The sequence below is a fragment of the Amphiprion ocellaris genome, chromosome 12 (genome assembly GCF_022539595.1).
Source record: "Amphiprion ocellaris isolate individual 3 ecotype Okinawa chromosome 12, ASM2253959v1, whole genome shotgun sequence".
Taxonomy (NCBI): Eukaryota; Metazoa; Chordata; class Actinopteri; family Pomacentridae; genus Amphiprion; species Amphiprion ocellaris.
This window is the reverse complement of record NC_072777.1, coordinates 21120736-21145108: the sequence shown is the minus strand read 5'-3', so window position 1 is coordinate 21145108 and position 24373 is coordinate 21120736. Positions and strand designations below refer to the sequence as shown.

The window sequence follows — 24373 nt, the reverse complement described above, 5'->3', positions numbered from 1 at the left end:
GGGGGGCAGGTTTGAGGCTGGTTTAATTAGGCTATTATTACAATGAGAGAGGGATTAATCAGTGGAAGACATGGCAGATTACTGAGTGGATCAAAGAGGTTTATTGGCTTTAAATAATGGCTAGTTTTCAATTTCTCAATTTTCAACACACCAATAAATGAATAAATAAAACTCCAAATAACTAAAAGAAACTAAAATCCCGCTGCTGTATTTGGCAAAAGCTCTCTTTCTCTTACAGTATGTGTTCATCAGAATGTTACTGTCCTCTCCAGCTGTCTGGACCCCGGCTCTGAACCTGTGCTGGGCCCGGTGAGGCAGCAGGCCCTGGCCGAGTGGCACTTGGGATGGAGGAGCGCCATATTGCGGCTGGCTGAGCAGAGGGAGGGGAAACCTGCGGCTGCCTGTCGCTAACCGTTCTACAATTATCACCTCCACAGCACATCGGCTCCGGTAAGACCCGACTAAGGTGCTACAGCTGTGTCGTAGCCTCCTGGAAGCTGCGCAACAATCTCGAGGCCACTTTTGGCACTTTATCCGCACGCTTTCTGCCGCTCTGCACAAAGAAGACAAATCTCACAACAGGTGTCTGGCGGATTACAGTGAGAATGTAGCTACTGGTTACAGCACAAGGGAATACTTTATTACAGCCTGAGCTGAAGAGGCTGGGCTTTAGTGTTTCGATAGTTTTTGCGCTCTGTTTTATTATAAAGCCTTTGTTGGAAAACGCGGAATTTCTAGCCGGCAGAGCTTGAATCGTTTCCCCGTTGCGGTGGATGTTTGCCTAACGCAAACAGAACCTGCCCGTGGAAATATCTCCTGTTGATCACCACTTTGTCACCATGTCCTTGAACTATACGTCTGAAGATTATTTGTGATGTATGTTGTGTGACGCAAAATAGTTTCTTTTCTTTCAAGACACTTTGATGAGCGATACAGACAAATACTGACACGAAAGGCTTCTGTTTATCTGAACTTGGGTGTGGGTTTGTAAGCGACTGACGGTGTGACATTAAAAGAGACGGGTGGGGTCCATAAGTTTAGTCGTAGAAATGGGTAAGGCAGGCACGTCGAGTTCCAATTTTAACCTGCATGATGCTTGACTGGATGATTCAATCGTGTCAAGGTTAAACAAGAATGTAAGAGTTCTGGTGTGCAATTTCACAATAAAAGCCTTAGTGAGTGGTATTATTCCAAACGTCAACTATCAAAGGCCATGGAAAATTATGCTTATATGTGTTGCTGGAAGATACACAGCAGGTTTTCAGTTACTCTAAACTAGGAATTAGGACTTAATCTAAGTTTAGTATTTTTAGTTTCAGTATCTAAATTATTTATCATTTCACAAAGTCACTTAAACTGTTGTGCACTTTACATCACAGGCTGCTGCTATGGACATTTAATAATTCAACTGCCAATTTTGTCAGTTTTGCCAATTTCATAAAACTACGCCTTAGGGATGTGTGTATGTGTGTTGGTGGGAAAGTGGGTTGGAAGCCTGATTGCTTAAGTGTGGGTGTTCTTAACTTAATTGCTTTAAATTGGATCCTGGAGAAACGATCTCTAGTCTTGCCTGCACTATTGTTGTGTGTACAGCTAAGTGACAATAAAGTTTGATTTGATTTGATTTGAATCTCACCAATCCACAAGGATAATTTTACTGTAAGAACAATGAGAATAACTTTTGATTGGAATAAAGGGGCCCCAATCTAACTAAGGTCCAACTAGAGTGACTCTGAATTTAAGGCCTTGTCCACACGTAGCCGGGTATCTCACAAAACGAAGATATTTTTCTACGATTCAGCCTATCATCCACACGAAAACACAGATTTATGTCATCAAAAACGATTCTTTTTAAAAACTCCGACCAAAGTGAAGATTTGAGAATTCTCCTTTTTATGCGTCTGCATGTGGACATCAGTAACCGGGGTTTTGCGTTTCGAAACGTCACCGCCTGCGACAAAATATGTTCTTACGTCACATATGCGACCTGTGTTTACATTCGGTAACAGTATGGATGTGAGGATGTTGTGTAATCGGTCCAGAAATGTCAGACTGTGAGGTGTGTTATAAGGGCCCATATTGGCATGATGGAGCAGGACCCCATTCTGTGTAATGGCAGTGCAGAGGGTGATGTTACCCCACGCTGCCCTGGGACATTGATTATAGCCCTGTGGCCAATGATGTTTCTGCCTCTCCTTCTTGATTTTGTGAGGTTAAACCCTGCCTCATCAGTGTAGATAAACTTGTGTGGGATTTCTTCAGCATCCATCTGTAAAACTCTCTGTAATACAGTGAAGGACAAGATTGTGTAGTTTAGCATGGATCTAATACACAGTAAATTCAGGTTACATGTGCAGTGTGTAACATCACAGTGTACATTACAAAATAAAAATAATTCTTCTATAGGTTTCAGAAAGGGAGAATATGGTGGCAGAAAAACCACAATAACTTGAGGTTCATATTGATCCATTCCTGAATCAATAGTCCTCTATGAAAACTAACATTGTCCCAGACAACAACAAAAACTGTGTCTTCTTGTCAAACACCCTGCTGCACCGTGTCAGTAGATCCTCTAAGTCCATCTAGGAAAGTCAACAAATGCTGGGTGTTCTATGGGTCCAGAACTGCATTACAGTGAATTACTCCAAGATTTCTTATTGCAGCACAGATGCTTACGTTGCTCCACACTGACCTGGAACGTTGATTATAGCCTGTTGTCCAATGATGTTCCTCCCTCTTCTCCTCCTCTTGGCCAGGTTGAAACCAGCCTCATCCACATAGATGTATTCATGTGTATCATCAGAATCCAACTGAAAAACTCTCTGGAACAAACACACACCAAACAGAGAAAAAGTCAGTCATGTAGACTTTCTGTAATTTTACCAGCACTTGTGAACCAGAATTATGCATTAGATTTTTTACAGTATTCTCAGAACATTTCTGACTGCTTGTATTGTTCCAGTACAGATAAGTCACTGAAATGACAAACAACATTTACATACCATGTAAAATGGTCCAGGACCAGGTGCAGGGGCAGGTTCAGGTTCTGGTTCTGGTTCTGGCCATGGTTTGGGTCGTCCACGTCCTCTTCTTCCAACACGACCTCTTGCTCCTCTGACATCCATTCTGAGTAGCTAATGTTATTTCCAGGCAGGTTTTATAGTGTGCAGTTCATTGGCAAAAGTGTTTTCAGTTTTGACCTGTTGTGTCTGAATTGTGACAGCAGTGTTGGAACAGTGTCCCAGTTCTGCTTCCTAGTGTTCACTTTTTGAAAAATGTGTGCTATGAGTGAAAAAGTGTGTTCAAATGAGCAAAAAACGTGTTCAGTCTTTTGCAAAAAGAGTGCAAGACTTTTGGAAACTGTGCAAACCATGAATAGTGTTCAAGGTTTTCACAGCAGAGTCCTGTTTTTGAGAAATGTGTGCAGTCAGTTGGTGGCTGTGTGCAGTGAATGGAATTTAGTGTCTTATCAATTGAGGAAAACCGTAATAGAAATATTTATACAGGTAATAACAGGTAAAAATGTCGAATATTGGCCCCATTAGTTGGTCAGGCTGACAATGTACCACCACAACAATTTGCCCATCACTATTTCGCAGGACTGCATCTTGGGCTTAGCGCTGCCCAAGACAATTGTGATTGATTTAAAAAGAAAAAATACAAACAATCCAGAACTTTTTTTCTTCCTAGAACAGACTGATAGTGAGTTCAGCCAGACCATTCTGCAGCACTGACACAGCACTGTAGGGATAGGTCTGGACACACCTGGACTTCAATGGCATGCTATTACCTGCTTTCCTTCCACATTTAAGGTGCATTCAAATGTACATATTACCATACCGTATAGTATGCCAGAAAACAATTCTGTATATTACAATAAACAGTGTGTGAAATGCAATATACCAAAAATACCCAAATATCTCACTACATCTGGTCAGATTTAGTAGTATGCAAGCCAGCATGCTTTTGTGACCAACGTGACTCACAATCCTTTGTACAGCTATGTCATATACATCATAGTGTTGTGTGACACTGAATCATTTCAATCACTGTAAATAATAATTTCTGAATGTGTACTGTTTCTTGTTTACACACACACACACACACACACACACACACACACACACGCACACATACGTAAATCAATTTGAATAGTCCATATTTTGGGCTCTAGAATAATCACTGGAAGTTTTCATTTTATTCAGAAACCAAATCTGATTTGTCAGATGTGTATGTTTCTGCTTCTCTCTAGTACATTTGAGGAAAAATGTTATCCTTATGTTTTTTTAACCTATGACTGGTGGAAGTATTTATGGTTGTGTTTACTTAAGGTCTCTTGTCTGTTGTTCAATATTGTTGCTATTCGTCCCGACAGCTGTGCTCTTAATTTGAAAGTGGGAGGTGTCGTGCCGAGTAGTGTTAACTTGTCGGTTTTGCGGTGATTCATCCTGATGATTGTCGCCTGCAGGAGTGTCCAGATCCCCTTAGCCGCCTTTAAGTAACGCAGAAGTGGCTGAAACTTGTTTCTCTTCTTTCTCCGTTTCCAGGAAGACGCCTCGAGATCTGAAGCCCCAGAGCCAGGACAGAAAAGGACCGAAAAATGCCCAAAGCGGTAAGCAGCTTCTTGGTCTATTGATATTTTCACCCACTGCTGACTGTGTCATTGTTTTATAGGAAGGCAAGCCTAATTGAAACATGACGTGAAACGTCTACAGCGATTATAGCTTCCTAAAATTAGCTAAATCATCTGTTTGAGACAGGATCTTTTTGTCTTTGGTCACATTCATCCAATAAAAAAATCTTCTAAATATGTACCGAATGGAAACTTTTGAATATTCTCATCATACTGATGCCAGAACTTAATAGGAAAATGATAGTTGATTATACAAGTATAAAAATGAAACTGTGTGTTTCAAAGCAGATTTGTATATATCTAAGGGGTAATTCATCATGTTTGGCTGTACCTTTTTTGGTAAAACATTTCGTTCACTACTTACATGTATTCAGTGTCAGTTCACACAGAACTTCAGTGAATGAGACAGAAACAAAATATGGCACTTGATGCCAAACAGGAAATAACCTTTTATTTTCTCACTAGACTGAATATGTGGTTATGGTATTGGAATGTAAAAGTGGTGCCTGGGTTAAATAGGTATGCTGCAATCACTTCCCCTACATAGTGGGGATGCCTTGTAAGTTGAACACTAGTTGTTGATAGTTTACTCCTTGAAGTATTCAGATAACCACAGTTGTTTGTAAAGTTGTTACAGTGTATCTTTGGATTCACTCTTTGTGCTGCTGTACAACACCATGAACAAGCAGGGTGGAAAATACCTTCATTTATATCCTGGGCAGATATTGGAGTTTGCTCCCAGTTTAATGTTGGGTTCTCATAGTCTTGTTGGATACTTGGTAAAAATGTGACATATATTTTGTGAGGCTGCTCTGTATATATGAGCCAGGTTTCGCTTTGAATTTTTCCTGGCTGTCTTTGCCCCACCCCAGCTGTTACATACTGTACAGTTGCACATGGCACATATCCCTCCCTCAGTTCACTGTTTAGAAATGTCTGGGAGGCACATAGCAGGAGGTATTTATTTTATTGTATGAAGGAAAATGTGATGGAAATGTGTTAGACATGGACATGTCTAAAGCCCAAAACACACAGTGAATTTAATAATTAACATGTACAACGGGATCGACATTGCAAAGTTTTCTTTTCTTTCTTTAAAGCAAAACAGGCAGAAACAGAGTCCGAAAAAGCTGCTGTAATGCTGTTCAGATCGTTATGGAGCCAGGCTGCTATTGAACAGAACGGTATTGTAATGACAATGACTTAAAGCCTGAATCAGCGTCACAAAACGTGTTGTCGGTTTGTTTAGAAAAGCCTCGGGGTTGTCAGGAGTGTTGCCGTGGAAATGACATCATTGCTGTCTGAGTGCAGCAGCACTACTGCCCAGTTGCCACAAAACTGCCTTTTTGGACAATAATGTCAGACTTTTGTGTTTTCTATGATACTCACAGATCCTTGTTTAACATTTAATCTACTGACTGTTTATTGTGTGACCCAATGACTCGAGCAGTCTTTGCCACATCGAATGAAAAATATCAGTAGGACCCTAAAGTTTGTTTTCCTTTGTCAGTGTTTGCACCAGAAAGCTTCACATTTCAAAACTGTTACTCTTGACTTTCAGTTCTAGCATGGGGAGATACGTAAATAGGAGTTTATATGTAGATTTTTGTAAAAACTGTGAAATTAGAACACCACTTTGACAGCTGTGAGTGAACTGAGACCGTAACCACAATCATTCTATCGGTGGGGGAAGCAAAGGATGGTTAGATGCCAGGAAACAACAGTCATAGCAACAGTCAGATGAGCTTTGTTTTACATATGACCTATTTATTTACACCATCTATCAGTCAGTTCATCATTTAACTGGTTAGCTCTCAGTACAGTTCTGTGGCATGTTAAAAATCTTTTTTGTCGACCAGCATGAAAGAAAGGCAGTAGATTCTCACAGATAGTAAACTGAAATCAGAGACTTTAATGGGCATGTCTGTTTTAAACATAACTGAAACAGTTACTCAGTTATCAAAATAGTTTCTGGTTGACAGGCTACTCGGTTAATCCAATACACGCTGCAGCTGTAGTTTAATTTTCAACACATTTGTTTGTGTATCTTTAGGTGCAATGTGTGTGGATTAAATATGCAACACATAAATGAAAGTGTTACCATAGAAAATGAGCTATGTTCACCTTTCATTCAGAAAATACCCATGAGTCTCCTAAATATCTCTGTTTGATTGCAGCTGGCACCTTTTTGTTATTTAAACATACATTTTAATTTCACAGGAGTATTGTTAACTCTATTAACAAACAATACCAGTTTTCAGATTGTTGTATTTACCTAAAAATAAAAAATACAAAAAATATACCTGCAAAGTAATATGAAACTTGTTTGGATGAGAGATACCTTTCATAAATATCATGTCATGAAATGGCAACTCTCATCTAATACAATTTTTTTTTCATTTGTCAGTACAGTATCATAGCACCTTTAAATGTTGTGTTACCTTGTATTATTTTACCATAAAATAATGTGGACATAAAATTTAAATGTAAAGAAATCACATTGTGTGTGTGCCAACTCACTTTAAGTTTGATTCTAACTGGCACAGAAACCTACAGGCAGCCTAAATTGTTAAAGTTCAGATACTTTGCAGGATATCAAATATTCCAAAACTGCATGTTTGGAAAAGAGAAGCTTTTTTGTGTGTGTGTGTGTGTGTGTGTGTGTGTGTGTGTGTGTGTGTGTGTGTGTGTGTGTGTGTGTGTGTGTGTGTTCCTACTGGGTTAGGGTTTTAGGGGCAGGAGGTTGGACCAGATTTGAGAAGTAGTAAAGGCTCCTGTGTTGATGCTTCTTTGACTCATGTTTCACTTATCTGAAGGACACATTGTCAGAAGTAAATGATAACCTGTTTCCTTGCCATAACAGCTCGTGACACAAACCACACAAGGTGTGACCGCCATCAACATGCATGGGCGTTTCCATTTATGCACAGTCCTTTTGTTAGTATTTGTTCCTTTAAATAATAAATAACTTAATCATACCTGGAACACCCTTCTGGTGTGATTCACTAATTCAGAAGTCGTTGTGCCTCCTTCAATATTCATTTTTCAGTTCTATGTGTTTAAAGCTGGCAGAGCCTATAGGCTTGTCTCTGTCCTGTACTGCTGCTCCACATGGTAGCAGTTGTTTATGGTCATTTTACTCTCAGACCATTTCAGTGAAGTCTCCATGGCAACTCCCATTCTAACAGACTTTTGTTAAAGCCATGCATGCTATGCACAAGGTTAAATATTGAAAAGTCTTCACTGAAGAATGCAGTGCAGTCGATCCACAGTTTAAGTACAAAGGTGGTGACTACTTCAGTTTCCTAACTGCAGCAGTTTCTCAGCCTCACCATTGAAAAATCTGAAGGAATGCTGTTCAGATCACGACTGTTCAGAACAGGAAAGGGTGTTGTGTTGACACATTTTAGAGACTGGGGCTAGAATGGCTTCATTGATTAACGGGCAGAGTAGTACTTGCTCTCAGTTGTGATGTGAATTATCTTCTGAGATCTATTACAGAGCAATTATGGCAGGTCTCCAATCTTAACAACCTTTGCTTTGGTTGTTTCTTTTTTTCTTGTTCTTATGGTATTGTCTCTTTTTTCTTTTTCACATTAATTTATTTTTATTCAGTCCCTTGATGATGTTTAGATCAGGACAGACATCCTATATGGAAGTCACATCAATATGAATATGTGTCAGTTTCATTTTTTCCAAACCTTGAGTGGAAAAAATGAGACAGAACAGAAACTGCCTTTGCACTTTATTTCAATAAAAATATATTCCAAAGGTTGAATTTTTGAGCTTTAGGACAGGGCCAGACTAGTCGTTTTCTTTTACTTCCAGGCTTTATGCTAAGACAAGCTAAGCTAACTGTCTGCACCATACAGATGTGGGATTGGTTCTAATCTTCTCATCTAATTGTCAGACAGAAAGCAAATAAATGCACTTCCTAAAATTCTGATCAGATCCTGTAAATATTTCTTTAATGCAATAGTTTTGCGAAGTAAATGTTTGACCTTGAAACAGAATCAGTACACTGTTGGTCATGTGCTCCCATCATTACAGCATTTTGGTGCTCACTATTTTAATCTCGTTCTTCTCTTGTGTTACCATAGTGCTTGTGTTACTCATTACCAGAGTGTTGTACTTTCCACCAAGACTGTGAAGATTTGCATCTGCTGGATGTCATTGTAGCAGGTTAGATTTAGGAACCAGTGCCTCTCGAAGTAAAGTTGCTCACTGTGTAACTCTAAGTTCTTGCCGGGTATATTTTTAGCACGTGTGTCATGTTTTCTTTACTGCTGTGAATGGGTTCAGTTTATTGTGAGTTATGGTTGTAGCGCTCAGTTAGAGATCAGATATCACTCAGTGGTTTCTGTTGGCTTGTCTGCTCCACACATTCATACAGTCCCTTCTCGGTGCTCCATCTGTAACTGTTGTAAATTTAGAGCGTGATGTTGAAAGAAACATCAAACACTTTCAGAGCTGCAGAACCATCTTTTCAACAAGGGAAGTCTAAAAAACAACATGTATTAAAACACTTTCTAATCAGTGTTTTTTTTTTGTGGTAAGTTTTACTAATCTGGCTCCATTAGTATGTAGATGGTGATAGCGACGGACAGCTGGAGCAATTGTAGCAGTAAAGGGAGCTTTGTTTTGCTAAGTAAGGTATTTTTTAGCTCTGATTTGAAACTGGTAAAAGTTGCTTATTTGGAGGCTGATTCCCACTTTCATATTGTACGCTCATGTACCATTGCAGGATAGGGGTAGAAACATTCTGGGCTCTTAGTGCTTTATTGTTTAGATTTTGCTGGTAAAGCAAAGTTCGTCTTGCTACAGCTTTTGCGTTTTGCTCCCAAGTGAAATACTAGCTAACCTTACTCGACATTAGCAGACACGTTGAATTGACTGAATAAATGGATCATCTTGAATATCTTCTGTCTGGACTATATTTTGACAATATCCTGGACAGCGCATTGTGAGGTGCTTTCCATTCAGTCCTGTGATTGTTTGCTTTCTCTGCAGAAATTAACAGTTAGTTGCTCAATCTGTGTGGCTTCACAAGAATTACTGACCACTAACTTATTATTTCTTCACTTTCACACGTTTTACGAGATGAAATATTGGAGCTATCATTGAAAATGTTGAAAAGTAACACCTCAGGTTTTGCAACAGGCTTCACTTCAGTCGGCCCATCAGTCTCTGAGAAAGCAGAGTCCTGTGTGTTTACTCTGCAAATACACCCCCTTACCAAACAGACAGAAACCCACACACACACACACACACACACACACACACACACACACACAAATGCTCTGTTCTGCCATCAGTTAGTTTGACATACTTTGTATTGGTTCATGCCTATGAAAACCATTCTGTTACTCTGGGTAAGGATCATATTCCGTTTTTTCATGTTTTTCTGCAGGTCAATGTTCGCGTCACCACCATGGACGCTGAGCTGGAATTTGCCATCCAGCCCAGCACGACTGGCAAGCAGCTCTTTGACCAGGTAGAGTATGTGTAATGCCTGTACTGACTTGTTAACATAGTGTAATCCTCTAAATATCTTATGAGTTTGACTTTTAAAGATGTCAGAGACAAAATTATATGGAAATATTTAACAAATTGGCATTAGATTTCATTAGAAAAAAGGACTTACCAGCACCTCTGAAGCTCGCTAATAAACATGTTTCCTTTTTCTTGGCTACAAGCAGTAGCCAGGCAAGCAGAGGAGACTAGCGACTATTTTACAGTGTAGTCAATAAATCTAAATCATTATTTTTCATTAAAAAAAATCTAATTGATCATTTTATTTAGTTTCATTTTTTGTTGAGTTTTGTTTTCTTATTAGATGCTTTTGCATTTTCTTCCGCTGTTGTGACCTGCCATCCAAACTGTGGACAGTGTACAAACCAGTTTTTTGTTTTACATTATTTGAAGTACTCCCAGACTTTCTAAGCCTGGGGTGTTTGGAGACATCTACATACAACTGAGTTTAACACTGCTGCAGCTGCCATTTTCTAAAACTGTAATGCTGAGTGCACCTGACCAATGACAGAAGCCAGAAACAACTAACATCATCACACAGCAATTACATTGTGATACAGAACAAAAACACTTGCTACAGTGAAGAATTTTAGAAATAAAATAAGAAATAGGGATTGGCTGAAATTATTTCTCAGGGCTGATACCGATGACAATTATTGGCTATCAAGAAAGGCCAAACTGACGCACATTAAATGTAATGTTTCAACAGCATATGAAAGCAGAGAACCTGTTATTCATAACTGGTCTTCTTCATTAACAACGGTGACTATAACTGAATATGTAAAATCGAAACAGGAGCAATTAAATTAGGATGATCTCCTCTGTTTATGTTGGATCGACTGAGATTGATCAGTTTGTCTCCTGCAGTTACGGCTTTATTTTCTTAATCTTTCTTTGTTCTAGAATTTTTGTTGCCCACTAAGGTTAATGCCTGAAATGATTATTAATTATTATTTCCAAACTGTTTCAGTGTAATTTACCCCTTAGCCACTAACTAGTTATTGCCATGAACGTTCACAAACTGCTGCACCCTATATTATCATGTGGTGTCACTGACATCATTTGTGTCAGGATAAAGTGCGTGCCCTCGGTTTTTGGCATCAACAGTCCTTTACAGTCTCTATTATTAATGGTTTCAATGATGAAAAATAACAGTTTCACATAGCTGACGTGAACAAATAAAACTTCAGGCATTTATCAAACTAATAGTCAATGGTATATGGAAAGTTGACAGTAGTGAATGAAATCTGTGTGTTAAATGTCAGCATGAAAGGTGTAGTCCCAATAATAAAAATGACTGTAGCTCTCTAGTATAGGACATTGTGTTTCACCTTGTACTTAGTCTCTACTTGTTATCAGTTGTTGACATTACACACAGTTTTTTTATATGCATGATTATTTAGGAAATGCACCATGTCTTGTTGTAAAACTGTTGTTTTATTTATTTATAAATTGATACAGCTAACATTTGACCTCACTTTGATTATAGCTTGTTCAGGTCACACCTGATGAAATTAATTTTGACTTAAGCTTGTATCTTATTTTTCCCTGTTACAGATGTACAGGTTGCTCTCTTACTGGAGAAGAATTATATTTTAATTTGCAGTTGCCGTTGTATGTAGATGACATGTCAACAGTGCGAGCTTCTCTGTGTCTTTATGACAGCACCGGGTTGGGAAAGATATTGTTTTAGCCATTTCCTGCATAACTAGTTTTTCAAAAGCAAGCGTAGCTGAATGTGTGTATTGTGACTGCATGTCAGGGATTCACCTTTCATCTCAACTACAGTATTGAAAAGATACTAGTCAACAGACATTTGAACACAGTCATGTTAAGCATAATGCCTCCAAAAACCCAACAACAACCATATTCAGAAATTGTTGTATTTCCTCTGTCTATACTCTAAAGTTCTCTGTGTGTAGGAAAGCTAAAGACCCGATATTTGCTCTGTACCTATCACTATGCCAAGGTGCTGGTGAATTCCTGTGAATACTTGTTAGAATTGCTCTCAGTGGTGTGTGTCACAGATTATCTCTCATTCCCTGTGATAGTGGCACAGACTGTCCTGCATAATTTACTTATTTCAGCATGGAAGACTAGCTACACTCCTTGATTGAGGCCAACACTTAGAGACGAATTTGGCGGACGTTTAACCTGAGTTGCCATGTTGAATTATGTCTGTCAGCACTCTGATTTAGTTTAAAACGGGTGACTTGGCAGTAATCAGTTGCAGAAACAGAAGTGCACTCAGAGTGTTTCAACAGGTTCTGTGGAAATGTTGAGTAACAGCAGTGAGCTCATTCACAGGGTGAGTGTGAGGCCTGGTGTGGCCCATGTGGTCAAAGCTGATCATAGCCTTAGTCCTTGTCATGTCGTTCTTAAAGAGAAACGCCTGCCACTCCCTTACACACCCTCATACAGTTTAAGTTTCATATGAATGTGCACTGCTGCTCCTTTCACTATTGCCTTACGCCACAGGGAGAAAAATCACTGTTTTTTTTGCAGATTACATTACAAGTTAGATATGCTGTTAAGTTGTATCTATTCTCAGTGTGTTGTATCTGTTCAGAACACACCAGCCAACCTTTTTAAATGTTCTGAAAGTAACAGATTCATTTCCCTAGGTGAGTACCCATGGCCCCCACCACCGCTCCCATATCAAAAAACAAACTCTTTCATCTTTGTGCTGATAGGTCCCTGTTTGGGGCCTGACTGGTTAAACCTCTCCCTTGCCCTCCTCAGTAACTGGAGGACTCTGGGTTATTCAGCCCAGAGCACACAGTGAGTAATGCCGTTTCAACCCAGTGGCATTCCTCGCTTTCACCACAGAGCCTAAGCTCCCATTAACCTGTAGGAGAAACTTTCACTCTGTGACATGATTGTAAGACAAGGCTGCAGACTTAAGTTATGCTAATTTTTCCTTTGTGGCACTGCAACCTTTGCTGCTCAACCTAAAATGAGTCTCAACTGGCTGGTCACAAAGAATCAGCAACAGTTTAGCTCCTTCAACCTGACTACATATGTTTCATATATTTAACTGTTTTATCATTGTCAGCATGAAGCTGCTTCTAACAGTTCATGCAAATTTTTATTCTTTACACAAGTATATATTTATATTGTTTCATAGATTAATAAAATCACAGATGTTTTTCAAGTAACATCTTTTGAAAAACAGGATTCTCAAAATGACCTCAAAAGGGATTAAAAAGTCCTCAGTTTAATGTATTAGTCTGAAGTATTTGCTCTAGACCACCAAAGAGAGTAACATTTTTTTTTTTTTTTAATGTGGTTACAGGCTGTGAGAAGACACTAAACTATTCACTAAAACTGGAATTCTTTAAACGTAACTTGGTAAATTTCCAGACACGTAGAAACCAAATTTGGCATTGGAGTGTTCTGGTTTCTTACAGCAAGTCTTTGGAGTTCTTGACGTACATTGGAACAAGCTAGCAACTCATTTAAGTCAATTCAACCTGCCAAACCAACCTGCTGTGAGGTCAGTTTACTAAACCTGTGTCCCAGGTTCAGATTTAATCCTTCTCTAATGAACAGGATTATTTTTGGTATCCTTTGCTGGCAGGTGTTCATAATATGCACAGGCTGTCATTGATGGTAGTTTGTCCATCATGTGACATTCCATGTTGTCGGAGCTTGCACTGGAAAATGGTTACTTCAGTTGTTCATTTAGGTATCTGTATGGAAATCGTTTTCTCTGTATATATATATATATATATATATATATATATATATATATATATATATATATATATATATATATATATATAGAGTGTGTTTTTATTTTTTATTCTTTTTGTTTCGGTTTGGAACAGGTGCACAATGCATTTCACTGCACATTATACCATGTATAATTGTGTTTGTGATAAATAAAGGTCTTGAATCTTGACTGGTGTGTAGACCATAAAGAGCCTCTGATTTTTGAGGTTTCCCTCCAAAGCCAGTGGAAAATGGTAGCTCTTCCTATAGCAGAAGTCAAAAATTAGTTGGAAAAAATCCTTCAATTGCTAAACTGAAAATATTCTTGTGAGGCAAGATAATTCAAAACTGTCTTCATAATCTGCATGTTAGATGTTTTTAATAGGTAGGAGTTTTGAAACAGCCTTGGAAGTGGTATACAGTAGACTCCCTCGACTTCACTTCAGTCTTTGCAGTCTGTTACTGAAGTCAGACAGGATGCTGGTTATGCAGCACACCCACTTTATACAGTTTCACTCCTCCCCCTCGACCAAACAATGGGACCACTTTGTTGAAGACTAGCCGTGATTGCTCTTTCATCTGTTGCAGCATATTGCAGCCAGCAGAGCTGTTAGCGAAGTGATACCTCATTGCAAGTAGAGAAAAACAGTAGTTTGACTGGAGTTACCAGGGAACCATCTCTCTGTCCAAAATCATTTAACTGAAAACATCAAGCATGCAGTACTTAAGAGGGCACTTTTGTTTGTCCTGGCAGTAGTTAACTGCATTACCATAACCAACTCCATGCTGTGTAATAGTATGAGGGTAGTCCTCCACATTAGTCTAGTACTTGAGTGTATCATTGCAGATTAGATTCTTCCCAAACCTATTTTACTGAATTCTACTGAATAGGTTTGGGTTCTTTCATTTGGCCAGATTAGCAAAACACTTTGCCTTCTAGAAAATTTTGACCATCATTTTTACTCCTCCAAAGAACGCAGCGGAGTTATGGGACGATTGACGTGACATTACTCAAAAACAGAATAATGGATTTGGATGAAATTTTCAGGGAAGGTTAGAAATGACACAAGGACAACCTGATTAGATTTTGGCAGCGATGTGGCGTATAGTCTGGATCCTCGCATTTGTTAAAGTATCATTGAAACTGATAGTGGCACAGCGTCACTGTAACTATGACAACAAGTGAACGCTATGTTGACTGCCTGCAGACGATCACGATTACGATCCTACTACAAATCCACCACTGTGGACTTATCAATACTTATCCTAAATCATACAACTGAGCAGCCTTGGCGGAGTACTGTGCTCTCTGAGTGCTTTTCTTGTTTCAAAATGTTTTCTCCATTTGACAGACCAAACAATTATTAGATCAATCAAAAATAATCACCAGAGTACGTAGCACTGAAAGTCAATATTTGTTGCAGCAGTTTTGTTTGAAAACTTGCTTTGTTCTGTGCAGGTGGTGAAAACCATTGGCTTACGCGAGGTCTGGTACTTTGGACTTCAATATGCGGATGGCAAAGGTTATCACACTTGGCTAAAACTGGACAAAAAGGTAAGATTTAACATAAGAATATGTTTTTTTTTTTCAATTTAATGTCATAATATTGAGTTTTAAAAATGCTCACATTTTTAAGGCAAAAATAATGACATTATCAGTCATGAATGATAAATATACTAGACCAGACAGCACTATTTACACTTGGATGCAACTTATAGACTGAACAGTTACTCAACACTGTTGGTCAGTTTTGTAAGTTACTGGAATTTTTATCCTTTTAATAAAGTGAAATGCCATATACCCACTACCTGCATACATGTATGCTTAGGTATTGCAGCACAGTTCTCTGTGGAGTATTATGGAATGATGGAGAAAGAATGTATTGTTTTGAGGGGAATAGATAGATAGATAGATGGATGGATGGATGGATGGACAGACAGAGTTTTGGAAAAAAAGTTTTTGGACACCCCATACATTTGTGAAATATTGCATTAAGATACACTCTTAGGTCTTAAAGTGTAATTTCTTTCAGTGCAGTCACAGCCAAAATACTAAACAAATCCTAAAAAAAAGCCATTAAAAACTTATCCACTAATCCACAAATGAAGGTCGTGCTTTTCATTAAAAGACACAATTTTTGTTGCTGTGCTTCGTGTCTATATAAAGCCACCACATCTGAAAGTTCTTCAGAGACAAAAATGGCTAAAACAAGGAACCTAATGCAGGAAACACCTGAAGATACCGATTCTCAGACAGACAGACACTTTTTTAATCCCGGGGGAAATTCAAATATTCAGCAGTTTACATACAACAACAACAACATCAACAACAGCAACAAAGAAAAAACAGGCAGGTTAGTAACCAGATTAACATTAGCAATAAATGTTGTACTCTAAAAAAACTTGCTCGACAATACTATAAACAAAACACTTCTAATTTAAAATCTATAGAAATACTTAATATATTAAAAGTCAATATCTAATATTTACACATTTCACATAATCACATAATGAGTTTGGTATTCAGTCAATCAGTAGCTACCATACCATACCAAAGTTACTTGGACTTCACTAACTGTTGTTCCTGAGTTCTGCACAATGTGACTTAGCAAAGTAAATGAGTCAGATGATGATGCCATGCCTGCAAAGAACAGAATTCCAAATGGTCAAGATTGTGTTGATTTCACAGTTTCTATATGATCTTTCATCTAAAACTCAAACTGTAGAATTCCAGATTGCATTATGGGTATTATTTAAATTTTGACAAAAAAAAGAAATATATGTGAATTAAATACAAAAAAAATCACAGTTCAGCTGTATCAACTTTATAATTTTTTTCTTTTGAACAGTCAATTGTGAATCTAACAGTGTTATAGGTGTGTGAGTCCAGTGCTAAATTACTGGACTATTGTAGAAGTTAGGCCTAATTCTACAAGGTCTTATGAATGATAAAGCACCAATATGTTTGCCTCAGTTAGCAAGAGTAAACTGTGTGCTGACAGCGTTGCAGCTCATCAGCACAATGCAAACCTCCCACTTCCAGTGCGACACACTTCACAAGCCCCATTATAAATCCCAACTTTGTAAGGCTAATGCATGTAACTGCAGAACTTGTCTCCTTTCATATTATTTATGCTTTTATATACTTTATATGGCAGATGATTTTCAGCAGGAATTTGCCTGAGTTGTACACTAAATGAACTGACGGTACTGAACTTCAGCATTACAGTAGCTTTTACATTTAACATTAAAGAAATACTTAAGCAGTAGTTCTATAAAATAAGCTCATATGCTGTCCCTCCAAGAGAAGAGTGATCCCAAGGGTTTGCTAGCTCTAGCCACATCTAGTAGCTAGAGCTAGCAGTCAGTCAGCTAAGCTTTTCAGCCTTTCATCTAACTCTCAACAAGAAAATGAACAAGCATATTTATAACATTGTGTTCCTATATTGCTGACATAATCCTATGTGTGATTGAATTATGCTTTTCATTTTGCTTCAGGTGTCGTCTCAGGATGTGAAGAAGGAGAACCCGCTGCAGTTCAAGTTTCGGGCCAAGTTCTTCCCTGAGGATGTTGCTGAGGAACTGATCCAGGACATCACCCAGAAGCTCTTCTTCCTGCAGGTGAAGGAGAGCATCCTGAGTGATGAGGTTTACTGTCCTCCAGAGACAGCCGTGCTATTGGCCTCCTACTCTGTTCAGGCCAAGTTTGGAGACTACAACAAAGAAGTCCACCAGCCTGGATACCTGCTGTCTGAACAGCTGCTGCCGCGCAGGTTAGATGTATTAGTGTGCTTAGAACAATGAATCGAGCGTATTACAATCTTCATTTAAAAAAGACAGGATGTTATGTAGTAATACACTCTTTTATTAGTCTAAAGGCACTGCACTTGACAATGACAGACAATATTTTAGTTGCTTAAAGTAATTATTGGACAAGAGTACCTGTTTATTACACAGCCCATCAGTAGCACTAGATGAACGTGCAGCAAAGAAAATCACTGTCTCCACACCCATGGACACAACAATTAATATTTCTAAATATTAATGTCAAATACAAATTCAAGTATTGTATATGTGAGGACCCTCTCAGCAGATTAGCTCTCTTTAACACCATCATCACTGCCAGCATATGAAATTACCAACTCAGCATTGAAGCGATTCTTAAATAGTGTGAATATTAAAAACATAGGTAATGCATGAGCAATCAGCAAGAAGATTAAAGCTTTATTCCACCAGTGATCATGACACATGCTACTGAGCACAGTCAAGTGTGCCAAAAGATCCTATTTGATACCTGGTGTTGCAGTTTTGGCGTACTTAATAACCAGGTACAGCTTGGAAGAATTTAAACATTGTAGGTGGGTGTGACAGGCAATGATGACAATCATGTTTAATCATAACAGTGTCTCTTGGCCCCTGTAGGAGGCGTGCTTGACCACCGTTATACAATGACAAATAGAAGTAAAGACTCTGGACGTGTTTTCTCCTCATAGGACAATACTGTACCCATCAAGAAAATGTAGTGTTTCAGATTTGCAGCTTAAGTAAGCTAGCTAGCACATGATGACGCTTTTAAATTCGCATTTCAAGGCAAATTGAAAGTCTGAAGGTTTCTCTATGTCTGCCTCATGTGTCTAGAGATGGTTGCCCAACAACAGCACAGTTTAGGATTAAGTAACCAGAACAACATCTGATGTACTTAAGGTGACAGATGGTATATTTTCTATGTCTGGCTGGTCTTAGTAACAATAGAAGAGATTTTTTTTTTTGCTTGTGCATTTAAGAGTGTATAAAATTTCTGAAAATTCCAGTGCATTCAGCTGTTGCCAGTGGCGCTCCCCTTATTGTGCTTTTACCCCTTCTGGGATGTATGGCAGACCACACGTCATAATAGAAAAACAAAAACAAACAAACAAAAAAAAACTGTTTTACTTTGCATACACTTGAATGAAAATGTTCACAATGTTACATAACATATTATGTGGTTTGTTAGTATATGGTGATGTAGCTGACTGTTGTACTTCTCTCTGTCTGTAGAGTCCTGGAGCAGCACAAGTTGTCTAGAGAACAGTGGGAGGAAAGGATTCAAGTGTGGCATGAGGAACACCGTGGGATGCTGAAGTGAGCAATGCTAACAACAACTTTGTGCAGTGTACAGTATAGTGCAGTGCTAGTAGGAATTGCAAAGACTGATCATACCGTTCATTTCCTCATCTGTTTCTCTTTTTGCAGGGAGGATGCTATGCTGGAGTACCTGAAAATTGCCCAAGACCTGGAAATGTATGGAGTCAACTACTTTGACATCAAGAATAAGAAGGGAACAGAGCTGTGGCTGGGAGTGGACGCTCTGGGACTCAACATTTATGAGAAGGACGACAAGTAAGCACTGTATTTTCACAGGTCCTTCTGGTAAAGAGCCTTGCTCTTGGTGGCTCTTATTTTTAGCATGCTGCTACCTGCAACCCTGTAACACAAAGCAAAACTGGCTGCACCAGGTCTATATCTGTAATTAATCACTATACTTGTTTGTCAGCAGTCAGCATCGCAGGAACAACCGTACAGGTCAAATGGATACAGACAGACTTAGATATTCAAAACCAGCAGCTTACTTTAGATTTTTATGACTATTTGCTATCTAAAATCTGATTTATTTGAAGTTTCCACTTCACTCTGGTGGGAGGGTAGTGCCACAGTTTAGCAAGTCAGCTGCCTTGCGACTAATCAAACCTGTACTGGCTGATTCGTTGTCTCTTCAAATCTACATGATTGAATTACTATAACCGTCATTGTGTTGAAGTTCATCCAGTCTTTCATTTAGCCTTAATGTAACTTAACAGGGGTGTGAAAACTCCAACAAACTGAGAAACACATTGTTCAGAAACATACTGTGTCCTAGTGTAAGTCTGTCACTGGGATCAACATAGAAAGCCTCTCCTCCACGGTGCCCTCTGCTGTAGCCATGGCTACACCAACTGGTTTTTCAAGCTGTGCGGCACCAAGAATGTGAAGCTAACCTACAACACTGTCTCTCAAATGAGGTCAGCGGGCCCACAATGTAGCAGTGCAGCCAAGGCCTCACTGGAGCCAGATTAACTCTTTATGTTCCAGCTGCTCCACTAAACACAGTGCTGCTCCACACAGTGCTACTCGACAGACTAGTTTCTTCAGCCAAGTCTTTCTCTTAGCAAGCATATTTTAACATATTCACTTCTTTTAATAGTGGTTACATTAAAAAGAATGATTGTAAATCCATTTTAAAAATGTAAAATTAAATGCTTTAGGAATTGTTATGTTAAATTTTAGAATATTTTATCTGTTTTTGTAAATTAAATATCTTCAGCTTTATGACTGTTAATTGGACAAAACAAGCAATTAGAGAATGTCACCTTGAATTTTAGGAAAGTGTTACATTTTGTACTGTATGCACATTAATTGACACAGAAAATGTATCAGCAGTTAATATTTTCTGGCTTTTTATATTTTTGTTTGACTTTTCAAACAGCCATTGCTGTGAAATGTTCCAGACATAATTATTCTTATAAATTAGTCATATTTGTCACAGAATTCTAGTAACTAGCTAATGAATGTCCGTAAATGAAACAATGCCTGTGCAAAATGTGCCTGTGCAGAAAGGCCTGATAGCTTTGCTACGAGTTCTGCTGCTTACTGCTTTATCACGGTAACCCATGACATATATTTCATCATCCACCCTTGACCATGTTAGGAGGTAGTCACAGATTACCCTGGAAAAGTCTGGAAAACAATCAGAAGTAATACTGGACCTTAAATAAATCTGGACCTTAGTGGGGAATAAAAGAAAAAAATTAACAAAACAGAGAGGAAGAGCAGACAGAAATGTCTCAGATAAACCGTTATGGATCTCAATCGACTCATCTCACTTTAAACAGTAGAGCATCGTAGTGTCACAGGATGTTCACGTCATCATTCCTTTTTCTATTGTATATATTGTACATATAATGATTATTGATCAAGAAACTTAGTTATCAATGACAGGTTCCCTACTATTATATGCTGTTAATATATAATCTTTAATATATATATAGCCTATGCATGTATTCAGTGAAAGCCATCCTTATTAATGAAGTAGCCTAGTAGTCCAGTAGTCATGAATTAGAATCCTACCACATACACACATACACACGCACGCACGCACGCACGCACACACACACACACACACACACACACACACACACACAGACCCATGCACATACATACACATACAGTTTAGTATGGAAGTATGGATATTGAATGGTTTTGAAAATTTTGACATGAGCTGCCATATTGACCCGGGTTTGAAATGCAGGAGCAGGTAGCCTCCAAGTAAAGCGTCATCCAATCAAGTACATCCAATAGGCAGCTTAACTAAGGGACAGCTCAGGTGATCCTGGGCAGCCCTTAGCTATAAGCTTTATCAAATAGGAAGGCTTTAAGCCTAATCTTAAAAGTAGAGAGGATGTCTGCCTCCTGAACCCAAACTTGGAGCTGATTCTACTCCTGGAAACTCTGGGAACCACAAGTAAACCTGCAGTCTGAGAGTGAAGGGCTCTGTGAGGATGATATGATGCAATAAGGTCTTTAAGATAAGACAGATCTTGGTAATTCAGAGTTTTATATGTGAGAAGCAGGATTTTAAATTCTATCCTGGATTTTACTGGGAAGCAGTGAAGAGAAGCTTATATAGGAGAAATGCGATCTCTGTTACTGGTTACTGTCAGAACTCAGGCTGCAGCATTTTGTATCAGCTGGAGATTTTTAAGAGAATTATTGGGACATCTCAATAAAAAGGAATAGTGTGAACTAGTTTTTTGACATCACTCTGAGACATTTTGAAAATATTATGTAGGTAAAAGAAGGAGGTTCCATAGTTATTTGCAGTAGAACTGGAGGCTAAGGCAATGCCAGTCAGAATATCTGGTTAGATAATGTGTTTCTGAGGTGTTAAGGGTTTTGTCAGAATTTAAATTCAGAAAATTACAAGTCACCCAGGCATTTATGTCCTTTAGACATGCCTATAGTTTGACTAACTGACAGGTTTCATCTGACTTTATGATCAATATAACTGGGTGTCATCTGCATAACAGTGGGCATTTATGTAGTGTTTCCTAATAATATTGCCTAAGGGGAGCATGTACAATGTAAATAATGCTGGGCCCAACACTTCTGAATTTGTGGAACGCCACTGCTTTTCCAGGCGTCTTGTTATCTGCTTAAAGATGCACAGTTGTTCATCATACCATGGAGCCATTTTCTTATAATTTATTGCCTTTTTTTCAAAGGGGCAACAGTGTCAATTGTACGCAGTAAATCTGCAGTCCTATCAAAGAGATTATTCACCTATGTGGAACTAATGATAGAGGGGTTGCTCTCTATCGTGTTGGCATGTGGCATTGAAACAAATAATAATGGAATTGTTTACCTTTAATGTTGTTATTTCATTATCAGAGAAACATCTGGTGTAATGGAACTTCTTGGTAGATGTTCCGTAGTCCATTATTGTAAATTCAAATGTAATTTCAAGATCAAGATGGCTGAAGTTTTTGAGCCAGACACTGCAGTTGTTCTCCAAGGACTGCAGTGGCTAAGGACATGATGGGAAATGTCTCACTCACCTGATCTAACAGCTGATTGGTTTAGATGTTGACTCATCAATGCAATGTTTGATAGAAACTTGTCTTTTCAGTGGATTTACATATTTCAATTTAATATACATCGGTTTTGAAGTGTACTCTGCATGTGTGATTAGTGTTTATCAGCCAGAGAGACTGAATACATTCATGTTACACATCATTAACAGAAGACAGTATGTAGTTCTAGTATTAAAACTGTGTTGATTTAATTAAGTAACAGCAACACCAACATTTCTGCTAAGCGATGTGAGGATTGTTGAAATACCATCTGTACAGACGTTGATTGAATAGATTTTTTTTGTCAGCGTTTTCTCTTTATTTACGTTGTTTGAGAGGGGCCACTTTGGTCTCCTGATTAATGTACAATGCCAAACTTATCTGTTGCTGATTTACAGGAGAATTTATGTAAAATGAATGAATGATGAACAGAAATCACGATCCTTAAAAACTAAATCTTCAATAACACACCTGCGTCTAAGCAACGTATACACAAAAGGACAGTGATACTGAAAAGCATGTTGCTTTAGGAAAATATTTTTTCTTCTTCCTGTGAGAAATATATAAAGTTGAACACACTTACATGTAACCTTCTATACAGTATGAGAGTCAGCCTACTGTTAATTTTACTCACTTTCAGACCGTTTAATACTGTAGGATTGCAAATAAAGCAATGCAACTGTGGTAGACACCAGAAGAATACATCTAAGCAAAACATTTCATAGAACAAACAGTTGTAATTATAGTCAGATCTACTCGTGTCCTGATATTTTGGTAGTGATATTGATAATCCTGTATGCGTTCGCACAGCTTGTTGCAGTTTTCCCTCATACTTTAGCTTCTGCAGCTCTGTTACTTTTAGTCTGTATTATGTTTAAAATCTTTGTATTTTTTTAATATTATAGTTCTTCATTTATAAAATATGCCACTCTGGTGCCAGTAGACCTGTCCATATCTGACATTGGTCATCTCTTTCCACCTCTACCTATTTCATGTGAAAACGCTCGCATTCAGGTTCACAAACTCTGAGTTAACTGACTGAGTTGATAACCAGCTTCATAAGGTTACTTATCCTGTTTCCAGTCGTTAGGTTACGTCAAGCTAGAAAATTAAAGAATATCCTGGATATGTTGAACCTGCTTCGAAGTACAGGTCACTGCACCACTAAAACAGCACATTTAATCTTCTCTCTACATAGCTCTGAGTATAACTGCCTAGAGCTGCACCTAACAATGTTTTTTTATTGATTAATCTCATAATTGTTTTTTCAAGAAATGTGACAACTACAAATGGTGTTATACTTTCTGAGAAGAGCCCTTTATACACAGTAGCCCATGCTATGACAATCTATACACTACAGCCACACTATATAGAAAATAGTGCTATTCTCGGCAGTAGTGTTTATGCACAGAATATGTAGATATGATCTACCAACAACAAGGCATCTGTGGGTGTCCTCAGCTGTCAATGTGAGTGAGTATAGTCCAGACTTCAGTCATCAGCTCCGTTATGTTGCATCTGTTTTATGCTCTCTCATTTCTAAGCACAAAACATTGTCTGCCAAAATCCTTTTAGAATTCTGCCTCTTATACTCAGGCCAAAAAAAACCCAAAACATTTTTGTTTGTTTTCCTTTTAATTTTTTTCATATTGCTGTTTCACATCCAGGCATTCTGTTAAGTGTTTTAAACTGCTGAGGTCATTGAGCATTAGGGATACATAGTCATCATCTGCATAAGTAATGATGATTTGTTTTGTGCTGTGACATCATTTCAGTGGAAGGATATATGTAGTTGATTGTGCGGGTTTTGCAATAATATATTTGTATATTTTTTTTGGTTATCAAAATA

At 38.3% G+C, this 24373-nt stretch overlaps 1 protein-coding gene across 2 annotated transcripts in view; it reads left to right on the top strand.

Moving 5' to 3' along the window:
* The first annotated feature begins 319 nt into the window (after positions 1-319).
* ezrb (ezrin b) overlaps positions 320-24373 on the top strand; it is a 42262-nt gene continuing 18208 nt past the window's right edge. Inside the window, exons 1-7 of one of the 2 annotated variants that reach the window (XM_023278535.3) lie at positions 320-450; positions 4548-4612; positions 10044-10127; positions 15339-15434; positions 17378-17652; positions 18917-19000; positions 19112-19258. In XM_023278535.3, the coding sequence (XP_023134303.2) occupies positions 4601-4612; positions 10044-10127; positions 15339-15434; positions 17378-17652; positions 18917-19000; positions 19112-19258 (698 nt within the window). In that variant the 5' untranslated portion in view covers positions 320-450; positions 4548-4600. Of the gene's footprint in view, positions 451-4454; positions 4613-10043; positions 10128-15338; positions 15435-17377; positions 17653-18916; positions 19001-19111; positions 19259-24373 lie in introns of those variants that run through there. The other variant, XM_035952052.2, reaches the window with a different exon arrangement.